Source organism: Penicillium manginii, assembly GCF_028828005.1.
Source record: "Penicillium manginii strain IBT 31320 chromosome Unknown utg000006l:1.0-4164085.0:1.0-4166146.0, whole genome shotgun sequence".
In the NCBI taxonomy this organism is placed as follows: domain Eukaryota; kingdom Fungi; phylum Ascomycota; class Eurotiomycetes; order Eurotiales; family Aspergillaceae; genus Penicillium; species Penicillium manginii.
Genome location: NW_026643107.1, coordinates 3,605,564 through 3,617,724, shown reverse-complemented (window position 1 = coordinate 3,617,724; position 12,161 = coordinate 3,605,564). Strand labels below are relative to the sequence as shown.

The 12,161-nt window shown below is 50.7% G+C and overlaps 3 protein-coding genes across 3 annotated transcripts; all 3 read left to right on the top strand.

Annotated features, from left to right (window-relative positions):
* Positions 1-2,142: 2,142 nt before the first annotated feature.
* N7533_009719 (putative cell wall anchored protein) lies at positions 2,143-4,070 on the top strand (the record flags this gene model as incomplete). The annotated part of the gene is made up of 4 exons (XM_057106369.1): positions 2,143-2,305; positions 2,368-2,987; positions 3,059-3,531; positions 3,599-4,070. The coding sequence occupies 4 exons, from the start codon at positions 2,143-2,145 to the stop codon at positions 4,068-4,070; spliced, it is 1,728 nt and encodes a 575-aa protein (XP_056957818.1).
* A 481-nt stretch (positions 4,071-4,551) lies between these two features.
* N7533_009718 (RING finger protein) lies at positions 4,552-6,065 on the top strand (the record flags this gene model as incomplete). Its single annotated transcript, XM_057106368.1, is given in 6 exon segments — positions 4,552-4,684; positions 4,698-5,091; positions 5,163-5,338; positions 5,442-5,503; positions 5,567-5,814; positions 5,870-6,065. 6 exon segments carry the CDS (start codon positions 4,552-4,554, stop codon positions 6,063-6,065), a joined length of 1,209 nt encoding a protein of 402 aa, XP_056957817.1.
* A 1,009-nt stretch (positions 6,066-7,074) lies between these two features.
* On the top strand, positions 7,075-7,980 carry N7533_009717 (ankyrin repeat domain-containing protein; the record flags this gene model as incomplete). The annotated part of the gene is made up of 1 exon (XM_057106367.1): positions 7,075-7,980. The coding sequence occupies one exon, from the start codon at positions 7,075-7,077 to the stop codon at positions 7,978-7,980; it is 906 nt and encodes a 301-aa protein (XP_056957816.1).
* Positions 7,981-12,161: the final 4,181 nt, after the last annotated feature.

Below are 12,161 nucleotides of genomic sequence, written 5' to 3'. Positions count from 1 at the left end.
TCAAATTTGAAGTGAATGTTGTAGTTGTGGAGGAAGATGGTGGTGTGTCACTCTATAAATATATATTACTATCCTCTAAATCTATCCAACTCCATCAAAATCCCCTACAACCACAGAAATACACATAAACTTGGTATCAAAAGATTGATATTACCTCAATAATGAACAATGAACTATTTGCAATCTGATAATATCAAGGGATCAGGCGTGAAATGAAATTGCAAAAAGTGGCATGTCTTGGCAACAAACCCAGCTTTGTGTATTTGATAGCCCCCCAGGATCGCGCGCCAAATCCAGTTTGAACGGGTGGCCGAGTGGTAAAATTGGACCACCTCAACGCGTTCAAACCATCCATCAGTCAAATTTCGATAATTTTCCATATCCCCGAAATCAAATGCTTGTCTCACTAGAGTTCTACAATCTGTGCCAAATTTTTTATTTTCCCCGGGTACTCCTTAAAGTTACCCCAAAGACCTGGTCAAGTCCCGTTTGAGTTCCCACCTTGACCCTCAATCATTCACCACCTGTCCCCGCAGCATGCATTGAAACACTTGCAGCCCTCTATGCGATACCAGCCTGATCTTAGTGCAGGAATCCAATGTCGCTACAGGGTCCCCTTATCACCCACCCCATGGCCGGACCTTCACCGGACACACGCCAGCATACACTAATCCCTCCGACTGGGACAAGACACGGCACAAGCCAAGCCACAATGGTACTCGATAATACCCTTGAGAGTAGATGGAACCTGGAACGACTTCGATTCCACTCGGCTCGATAAACGAGGACCCTCTCTGCTCGAAGCCTCCCATCGTTGATCCACCCTAGGACGAGGGTGAGTGCGCTATCGACTGTGTGCTCAATATTACCCGACCCAGGGCCGTCGAATCAAGCCGACCCAATGGCAAGTCACAAACACAAGATTGATCAAGTCTTGCGTCGACGATAGACAACGAGGGCCACATGCAACAGCAGCAATATCCTACTAGTGTTCGCCTGACCCAGAACTCTGGCAAGCCGCTAGGTACTTTTTAGAACACAGGATCCGCTAGACACCCACTCTGCAGTAGAAGAGTGAAGAGTCCCACCGAAGTTCAGAAAATACAGCTGTGGCGAACACCCTCCATTGCATTCCATCCGACCTTGAGACAGCCTGAAAAGAACGCCGGGCATCGGCACAGCAATCGCTGAGGCCATCACCAAACCTCACGCGCTCGGTGGAAAAACAAACACACCCCTGGCCGAGCGAGAAGGATCTAGGGCGACCAGCTTGTGATCTCAACCGAAGTGAAACTGGAACCAAAACCACCGGGCTGTCGTGACAAGCCCCAGCATACCCACAGGAGCTGTCATGACTGGCCACGACGGGGAGCCGACAGCATGCATTGCGCGCTATGGACAGACCAACAGCCACCATGCGCCGAGATGTCTATCGCTCAATTCAGTCGGAGTCCGGTGTCGGGAGAACCAAAATGCCTGTTGATGCAATTGAGCCACCAACCTTGGACAGGGCCATTCCCATTCCTAAAGTCGGGCAAGGCTGCACCAGCGTGGGAATGGACTCCTTGAGAAGAACGGTACTGGAGACCCTTCCGACCGGGCGAAACCCGACCGTTTTCGGGATACTATAATATAGTTCGAAGGGCTCGAGTCGCTAACCACAATCCGCACACCTTATTGCACATAGGCGCAAACTCATCGCCAGGGCGTTGGGTATGGTGGATCTGATGCACCCAGAGAGGTCACGCTAAACTCAGGTGGATGCAGCTCGCGAGCCGACCATACTCCATTTTCTCAATGCCACTCGGGGCTGAGCCTCTTTCGTCGCGGGGTCCAGACAGGGTATTGCTCGGTCCAATGGTGAGGGTCTATTAATTTATTCCCAGCAGCCCGGGTGTTGTACCCGCATTGCATTGCACTTAATTCTAGGGCTCGTATATACGGTGATATCGGCCGACGCTTCCCAATTACTGAGTCTTCCCCGTGTCTTTCCCCATTTTCTTTCCCGGAAGATGCGACAATGTGGTTGTTTGTCCTCGCGACAGTCCTAGTCCTCGCGGACGGGGGTTTCAGTGCTTCCAACTCCTCGAACTCCACCAATATCGACCCGATCAAGAATTTCTGTCAGCGGTTATGGCATCAATGTTGGTGGGCCCCAATCTCTCATTGCGATTTGGTGCCGAGACTCGCAAAAGACTGACAATTGCAGCTGTTGTGAAAGATGAAGTTCTCTATATCGATGGTGGCCTCGAGGTCTTCATCCCGTACAACAACCATGGAAATCCCGAAGAAGGCCCCCCCCATAGTCGGGACTAGTATGTCCGCCAAACCATAATCTTGCTTAAACCATACTCACCATTTGCGCAGATACCTACATGGTGATGGTTGGTCTGAATTCGTCCTGGAACTGGGAAACAAATATCTCCATAACTGCGGTAAACAAAACAGTCAACTCGAACACTGGAACCCTCCCCCCATCGAACGTCCGCGGCGCGATGTACGCCGGTGCAAATGAAGACCCCGACGTTTACTCGTACGGAGGGACATCCTCCTACGTGAACCGAAGCTTTCCAGGTTTTCTGTTCCCCACGGCGCCGACGTACACCCTCTGGTCCTTCGAAGCATCGAAGAAGGACTGGTCTCAATATGATATATCGCTCGATGTGCCATTACGACCAGCCGGAGGCGCATACGCAGAGGCAACAGGCCGTGGACTGGGATTTTATCTGAACGGATTCATTGATAACGGATCCTCTCCCGATTACCAGTATTACACCGACTTCCGAAGATATTTGGACGGTCTCGTCGTGCTCAACACTACGACGCAAGAAGCGAAGAACCTTTCCACCTCGTCTCTGACTAATTACCCCCGCGCAATGGGCGGGCTGGTATATCTACCAAACATCGGCGCGGAGGGAGTCCTGGTATCGATGGGCGGGGTGACAAAACCAACAAGCAATAGCGCCTTGTCGGATATGGGGACATATGTAAGTGATTATCGGGCCCCAATGGATTAGCAAGGGAATTATCCGACTCACGTATTCTGGCACGATCATAGGTCCCCTTCGACAGTGTTGATTTCCTCGACGTAGCGTCTATCGACAACGGCAACTCGGACGGAACTTGGTACTCGCAGGCTACAAATGGCGACATCCCCGCGCCGCGAACAGACTTCTGCCTCGTTGCAGTATCAGCACCCGACAACTCGAGCCACAGCATCTATCTATACGGCGGGAAGGGCGAAGCAAAGGTTTATGATCAGACATACGTTTTGTCAATCCCGTCATTCACGTGGATCAAGATAATGGAAGGGGCCTCACCTCGCTACGCACACTCCTGCCACGTTGTCGGAAAATCCCAGATGTTAACCGTTGGCGGAGCCCGATATGATAACATCACCGAGGGCTGTGACTGGGAGTATAAGAGTGTCGCGATACTGAATTTGAATACCATCCAATGGGGCAACGTCTTTGACTACAATGCCAACGAGTACACACTGCCCGCAAAGATCTACAATGTCATCGGTGGAAGGTTGGTTCCCCCAAACCCTCCTCCCAACCCTTTCCAAAACTTCCAACATAATCTAACACCCCCAAAGCGCAACAGGAAACGCAACACTAACGAAACCCCCCTCCGGCTTCAGCAACAAAGCAGTAGCAACATACTTCGACCAAGCAAACGCCGTCTCATCAACCTCAAAATCCCACCTCACGGGCCCGAAAATCACCGGCATCGCAATCGGCTCCGTAGCCGGCGCCATCATAATCCTCGGCAGCGGCGCATATCACTACTTCTACAACCGGCGTAAACGCAAACAACTAGCGAAAGACAACGACCAAGAGCAAAACATGCGCGAAGCCCCGGCCCAACATAATGGTATCTACGAAGCGCCGCCGGACTCGGTGACGGCTCGGTTTTCTAGGGCGATTTTTCGGAATCTGGGGAAAAGGGCGGAATTGGGGCCGCAGTCGCCGGTCCATGAGATGGATGCGCAATTGCAGGTTTATGAACTTCCTGGTCGGAATTCTGGGGTAGAGAGGGGGAAAGAGGAGGATGATAAGAAGGATTAGGGCTGGCCCGGGATTTGAATGGTCTTAGGAATCCTCGGGTTGGGGAGAAGGGACACCTGTTCGTTTTTTTTTTTCACGAGTGTTTTATGAGTTAATGAGTTATGATCTGGATCTAGCGGATATGGACATGAGAGATTTAATTAATATTCTTTCTTTACTAGAAATTCTGTTCTATTTTTACCCTCTTCAGAAATGAAAGAAGCTCTGTGAGTAAATGAATGGAAACAAGAGGGGACTTTCAGGGACTTTTGAGGGCCAGAGAGGGTAAAATGAAAGGACAATCTCGTTCTCATTGAGCAAGAGCTAGGCGCAGGGTGGGTTCCTTCCGTCATTCACTTCAACGGAGCCCATCTCGAACTTCTCACTTCCACTTCCACAATACTCTCCCCCCAATATGGATGACCTGAAAACACCTCCGTCTGTCAAAGACGATCCTTCCGAGTCAACCCCCCCCCCCAGTTACCCACCAAATTAACCAAGGATGACAATGAGGATCCCCCCCTACTCTCCCCCAAAGCAAGGCAAGAAACGTGCCATTGAAGAGAGCCCAGTCTTAGAAGCACCCGGCTCGACTGATCCGGCCGTGAACGAGAGCCCCCCCTCCCAAGAAGAGGGTGAGAACTCGAGCCCAAAAGGCCAAGGCTAATGGCGGTACTGAGGTGAAAGACAAGACACTTGCTCTCGACGAGAAACCGGTCTTAGAACCACCTCTTTCGAACGATCCTGCCGTGAGCGCGAGCTCACCTCCCAAGAAGAGAGTGAGGACTCGAGCCAAGAAGGCCAAGGCTGATGGCCGCATTGAGAAGAAGGGCAAGACGCCTGCCCTCGACGAAAACCCGGCCCCAGAGGCACCCGGTTCAACTGAACCGGCCGCGAACGCCAGCGCACCCCCCAAGGTCAAGGTCAAGGCCAAGAAGACCGAGACTAATGGCGGCGCCGCAAAACGCAAGAAGCCATGGCTGGACGAGGCTCCCCAGGATCATAAGGTCAAACTTATGAGACTGGCTGGAAAGTCTTCACGGTAGTTGCTCTTGAATTCTTAATTGGTTCTCCTAGCCTTTCCAATGCTAACAAGGCCCATTGCATCCACAGACTGTTTTTCGCTGGATACCAGGTAGCCGGTACCCCCAAGAACCCCCAGATTTCATTTGATGTCATAGGGTCGACGGGCAACCTTTACAAGACTACTATCAAGGAAGTGTCCTCTTGTGACTGCCCTGACTCGAGGTTCCGCGGGAGAAATGAAAATTGCAAGCACATCCTCTATGGTGAGTGTTTGGGATTGGCCCCGCATTTGACTTTTCAGCTTTTTCCACCTCTCTTTTATATTTGTTCTATCGTCGGGATCCCAGTGACTAATTCAATATGCAGTGCTTGTGCGCGCCCTCAAAGCCCCCGAGGAGCTGCAATATCAGCGGGCCTTTCTACCATCGGTAAGTACAAGCAGGCAATGATCACCACCCTCTACCCGATCAGACACTGATTCATGTATACAGGAAATTCGCTCAATGCTTGAAAAGGCCTCCAAAAGCCTTCGAATTGACGTCCCGACGGTGACACCCGCGGAAGAGAACGGCAGCACTCGAAAGCCTATTGAGGGTGACTGCCCAATATGCTTCACGGAGATGACTACCGACGAGATGATCGTGTGGTGTATCACCGCGTGTGGAAACAATATTCACGAAGAATGCCTCAAGCGGTGGGCGGCTTTCTCTCGTGACACTGGTCTGCGCTGTGTTTACTGGTACGTATATGCTTTGATTGTTTTGAGAGAAATCCCTTCACTGATGGCCCAATAGTCGTTCTCCCTGGACGACAGAGAAGAGTCCCGCCAGTGGACTCGACCTCGAGGACCTCCGCTCCCAGAAGAAGACGCTCGGTCCTAACAGATATGTCAACCTCGCCAAGGAGTATGGAATTGTTCCTAGCCCGAAGAAAGGGACCGGTGGGGAGGGCGCTGGAGGTAGAAAGAAGGTACCTGAATCTTCCCAATAGGTTCTACCGAGAACCAATACACTCCAAGGGTGATCCGGTCCCTCGCGAGAAAGGAGTCGAGAGATTTACAATTTGTGCGAATTTGTGCGAATTTGCGGGTTTCTATCAATGTACCACATCACAGGGCGATTCTCGGTCTCCTGGAATCAGCCTCATGCCATCTGTCTTATTCGAATGGGGTTCGTTTTATGTATTCCTATGTCGACGAACGATGGGATACTCATTAGTTAGTTAACATCAAGGAAATATTCTCTCTTATCTTATGACTCGGATTGACTTATACTTTATGTATAGTGGGGAATCTAGCCGCTACCCTTGGAAAGAGACTCGGGAGCTTTGTGCTTGTACCTTTGGCTGATATTTAGAGTATGGTTATTGAAGGGACCCCAAAGGTCAATGTAAAATAACGAATAAAATTAGCCACCAATTAACTAGTCGATGGTGCGACAAAACCAGGCCTGAGACGTCAGGCCACCCCCGCGTCTTGGCCAATCTTACACATCGCACTTCCCATCTCACTCTCATAGCACACATCTACTTGCCATCTCGTTCTTGCATAGTCTTTCTCCCTTGCATTTGATACTCAGAATTAGAACAAGTCTTTTTTCTTCTTCGCTAAACTATCTCCCAAAGGACACATAATCTCCGAAGAACCCGCCCTCTGTTCAGGGGAAGAGGGCGCACTTGGCCCCCAAAACCCCCCATTGGAATCTCTCTGGCCAACCGATAATCCATCCCCAACTAAGAATAAGCTTCACGATCAACATGCAAGCTTCTGCACAGTACCAGCAACAACTTCAACGGCAGCAAATGCTCCAGGCTCAGACTCGAGCCCTACAAGCAATGGCTGCGAGGCAACAAGCACTCGCAGACCCGACCACCAACGGCCAACAAGCCGGAGAATACAGCCATAACGAGCAGGAGATGCACAACAACATGAGCAGCCCCGGCCCAATAGAGCACCAAGAGCACGCGACAATCCCCCCCAGAGCCCAAACCAAACGGCCTAATGACCTTCCAAGCAATCTGCCAAACCAGATCGCCGCAAGAAGTCGAGCGCATCCTCTCAACAACTCAACCAACGGCCCAAATCCTAAATTTCGGCCTAGAAGCCGCTCTAACCGGCTCCAACATCCCCGTCGCCCAATATCTTCTCTCCCACCACGCCCCAATCACCCCATCAACAGCGGAAAAAATCCTCCACACCACCAACCCCACACTAACAGACCGCCAAATCGCCCTCTTCACCCTCCTCTCCCAACATGGCTGGACCCCAAACTCATCAGGAAGCACCGGCGCCCCCCTGCTACCCAAAGTCGCCGCCTCCAGCACAGCCCTACTACGCTGGTTTCTCACGCACGGGGCCAATCCCAACTTCGGCATCCAGCGCCTCAGCACCTCAGCCGGCGCAACGGATCAATTGAGTTACGAGTCATGCGCGGCTTTAGAGTCCGCCTCCGCAAAAGGCGATCTCGAAGCCGTACAGATGCTCTTTGACGCCGGCGCCGAAATTCGCTACGGGTATCCGCTTCACTATGCAGCGGGTGCGCTGCCGGCACCTGGATCCAGCGTTCGGCCGGAAGTATTCGACGCGGATCGTATTCCTATTATGCAGCTTTTAATTGAGCGCGGCGCGGCCGTTAATCAGAAAGGCGAGACGGAGCTTGTGGCGCATCATCCGATTATGTATGCTGTTATGGCTGGTGCGGTGCAGAGGGTGCGGTGGTTGTTGGAGCGGGGGGCGGATCCCGAGGCGAGGGGTTCTTGGGGGAGTGCGGTGGAGACGGCGTTTGTTATGGGGAGTGAGGAGATGAAGGCGGTTATGGAGGTGGGGATTCGGGCGAGGAGGTTTGGTGGCGAGGCGAGTTTTGCGGGGGAAGTGCTTGCTATCCGGCCTAAGCCGAGTATTGGGTAGGTAGGATGGTTCAATTCAAGGTAAACTACCGTAGTTAGGCATCTTGCTCTCGGGTAGGGCTGAGATGGATTGGGTAGGGGAGGCGAGTGCATAGATCTACTTTAACTATAATCTGAGTTTATAGATGTTGCAGATGCTAAAGTTTATAAGGTTTAGTGCTTATTTCTTGTTTCCAGGATTGTGGACTACTCCTTGGGTATTTTCTAGGGCAGGATACTGAAGCGACTTGGATTGTAGAATAGAGAGAGTTTATTTCCCTTGAGTCTGCCTTGAGCGAGGAATTCCCCCGATACCAATTTGTTAAGGCCTCGTGTCTCATGGAGTCTCGACCGAACACGTCTCAATAGCATTGGAATCCACTTGAAATCATACCGTATCGCCAAACCGGGGCTCATAAACCGAGAACGAATACGATCAAAGTGGAAACAAGCTGCCGGCCACGCAACGACCAAGCCCTCGACACCTCCGATTCTAGATATTATCCGCATAAACGTCAAGCAAGCTGAGTTACGAATGGCAGCGCCATACGCGGAGCCTTGGACTCCGGTTGGTGGGAATTCGCACGAGCCAGGACAACGCCACTCGAGAACGAAGCTAAAACTCTATCAAGACATCGGCGACCAATGTACAGACTGTCATTGGCTGAGGTGAAACTTGATTTGAAGTGTCGAGGCTGAACTCAGCTGGACTCTACCCTGGTAATAGGTGGGACACGCAACACTGGCTGGGAGAGTCCATCGAATGGGAATGCGTGGTGAGTGTCGGCACTCGAGCCTCGCGGAGATCCGTCGACGAAAGTTAGATGCATGTATCTCTGCCAGCCAGTCATGTTCTCAGATTGCCGATCTTGGGCTGTGCTTTGAAGGCAGCACGATTAAGGGTGACAGTGCGGACCCTTGACAGGCAACGGCACAGGGCATTTGGTATCCCTTGCCTGTGTTGTCGTGGGTCTATCCCATGTTGATCATTCAAGTTGTTCTAGGTCTTTCCCAGTTTTGTACATAAACATTTCCTTGTTTTTAATGATTTCATTTTTATGACAAATATTTGAATATCATTTCAGGATTCGAAAAATAGAAATTCCCTGAAACAAAAACAACTGGGATGTATTTTTCAGCGCGGTCTGTTTCCCGCATGGAGTGTATACATCCCGAAGTAGCTAGGCCTAGGTACTAGTTACTGTACATACTCACCCAGGATAGATCCAACATATCAAAACTCAGCACACCATCGGGATAACTCGGACGATCTCCAAATATTCACGGAGCGCAGTACTCCTACCATGCGATGTAAGCTGTAACCCAAGCACTAAGCCATGAAAATCTCTTCCATCCAATATCAGACATGCAGACGGAGAATCCCGGTGCCGGGTCGCCGGCACTAGAAGGGTTTTCGAATTCTTAGCGCCTTCTAGCCTGCCCAACCTGCAGCATTACTAGTGCGTAAGTTCGCGGCGTATCCCGTATCTACCCATACCACACCAGGAAAACAGCACATTCCAGTTGTGGCTGTGCACCAGGTCCAATCATTTGCATCGAAAAATTTTCACGCTGCATTAGCGTTGTTCTAATTCTGCTCTGCAGGACTTGAGACTGTCAGGGCCTCTAGCCCGGCACTTCTGAGCCGTTAAGGTGCTGACCTCTTATCCTTTTCGCCGGGATTCCACCGCGAAGGATCACGAATGAAAATTTTTTTCTTGGGGGGACCGAGCGTGGATCGGGCCGGTTGCTGTTGAATGCACCCGACCAAGGTGGTGATTTTACACGAGTGTATTTCGTGGCTACTACCGTAGCGCTGCGTTGCGCTGCGCTGCCTGCACCCTGGGGAAAGGGACCGGGCAGAGTAGCTAAAGTAGACTTAGCTGAGCATCTATGACACGTGCATTGTTTTCATTTCTACAATAGGCAAGTGAATGTGGGCCAGATTGTAGAGATAGAGATGTATTTCCCCCGAAAATCGCCACTTCCCCGGACGAGGGCCACGTTGTGGCTGTCGAGCCGAAAATACCATCGGCTAGAGGGGCCAGGAAATTCTGGACCAAGTGTCAAGGTCAAGTGAGTAGTCGATCAGACAGGCAGGGTTGGACTCAAGCTAAGGGATAATAGAGTGTTGGGTCCAGACTCTTCGGTTCGCACGGCACCCCGGACGGGCTTCGGCCCCCCCGTCCAAGGACCCGAGCGCTAAAGCCGGGACTGTCTCCTTGATCGGCTCCTGCATCTCCGTGTACTGGCATTGGCATTGGTATTCAGCATAGCCCTGACCAGATGATTCTTTCTCGTACGATTTGCTTCTTTCGTACGCACATAATAATCATCACGCGGACCTTTTCCGGTTCTCGCACGAGATGTCAACTACCTGAGACTAATGCAATGTAGCAGACTAAGGTAAACACAGACTTTGCCACCGTTCCCTCGGTCGGAAGTCGCCCGATCAGATACCACGCTAAGCTTGACGCATGCAAGAATGCCGCTAGAGGACTTTGTCGCCGATGGTAGCCCGCGCAATCGATGTACGCGAGATGCTTGCGACCTCGTGTTCGGTTTTTTACAGGCCACGCTAGTTGGACTAGCAGGGATCTGCGGGAGAATTATTAATTATTATTTAATTATTATTTATCATTTTTTTTTATTCGCGAGGGTTTGTTCCTGACGTCCTGGGCGTTTCTGAGTCAAAATTCTAAACATACTATATACTCCGTATGACAAATATAGGTGTAATCATTATTATTCATGTTTTTTGTGTTGATTGATCGGTATTTTATTTCTTTCATGTATTTTATTTTGATTCAATGTAAAATCGGTGTCAAAGAAACAGGCCATTGTCAGACCATCAAAAGTGTCCTTGTGACCAGGGAACCTTGGATCGCATAAGGCAGATGCCTGTAGCCGAGGGTCTCACCATAGATCCCCCAAAAATGTATAGGGCGGCTCCGAAGAGGCTACAGTAAGACACGGTCGCAGCCGCGCTAGTCATTCCATAGTTGGTCCTGAGTCACATGGTACTCATGCCATGGAGTCAGCTGACCTCCCATCCGAATCGGTAGTGTCGAGCCGAGCAGATCGAGATACCTAGAAACTTCTGGCAATTGGTTATTGGTCATTGGTAAATTGGTATGGCAGGTGTATCTCAGCTGGTGTTGGTGCATTTTGGACCTGCCCAACTTGGTTTATCTCTACCCAGAGAATGTGAGAATGCAGGGGAATCCCGATGACCTGGGTGCCACATGGTGGCTGAGCACGACGTGGCTAGTGGAAAGGGAGATCCCCAGCAAGTAGGGCAGGCTAGACCGGATTGGGCAAGGGACCTCGGCCGACTAGGGTGAAAAACTGAGAGACACTGAGTCACGCGGCCCAACGGGTCCAAAACAAGGTGTGGCTCAGCCCTGTAGAAATCTCGGGGTGCCCTAGTTCGTTAGACCGGATCATGCAGGTATTGAGGAAGAGATTGCTAAGCGATGATACCGTGTACTATTCAGAATGGTAATCAATAATCACAATCTGTTTTGCTAAACCCGATACATCCGACTCCGTATTTGGTATAACCTAGATTAATTCATTTGTTTGCAGGACACTCTGGGAACAGGCTCTTGAGATCTCCAATCCAATAGAAATGACTGAGCGATCAGTGACATTTGATTTGATTTGATTTGATTTGGGGTGGGTAATGTGGCTGGCAGTGAAAGCCACCACTCCACTGCAAGGGGAGGAGAGAGAGAGGGAGGGCAGCTGGGTGGACAGTGACAGCACAGACGGTACCCCCAATGATCAGCGATCAGTGGATCTGGTGGGTGGTGTGGTGAATGTGGTGAATGTACGGAGTACTAAGTGTACTAAATGCCCCGTATGGAGATGTAAAATAGAATACCACTAGCCCTAATCGGGACTAGTACCTGCATGGGGATCGGTTGTAATACCGAAATCTTTCGGGCTCCCCGGTCGCTGCAGCCAAGTTGAGCGACGCCTAAACGTCATGGCGGCCTTTTGCTTTTAAAGAACCCACCATTCCCTTTGAAACATTTCCTTATTATACCATTACTCATACTCTCTCACCTATACTTACTCACACTTACACACACTTTCACTCATACTCACTCATCTATATCACTCTGAATATCTGGTAAGCCGAGTCATCCATCAGAACCAAACTCTCCCTCCATTCCAGACCATTTCTGATTTAAGGTT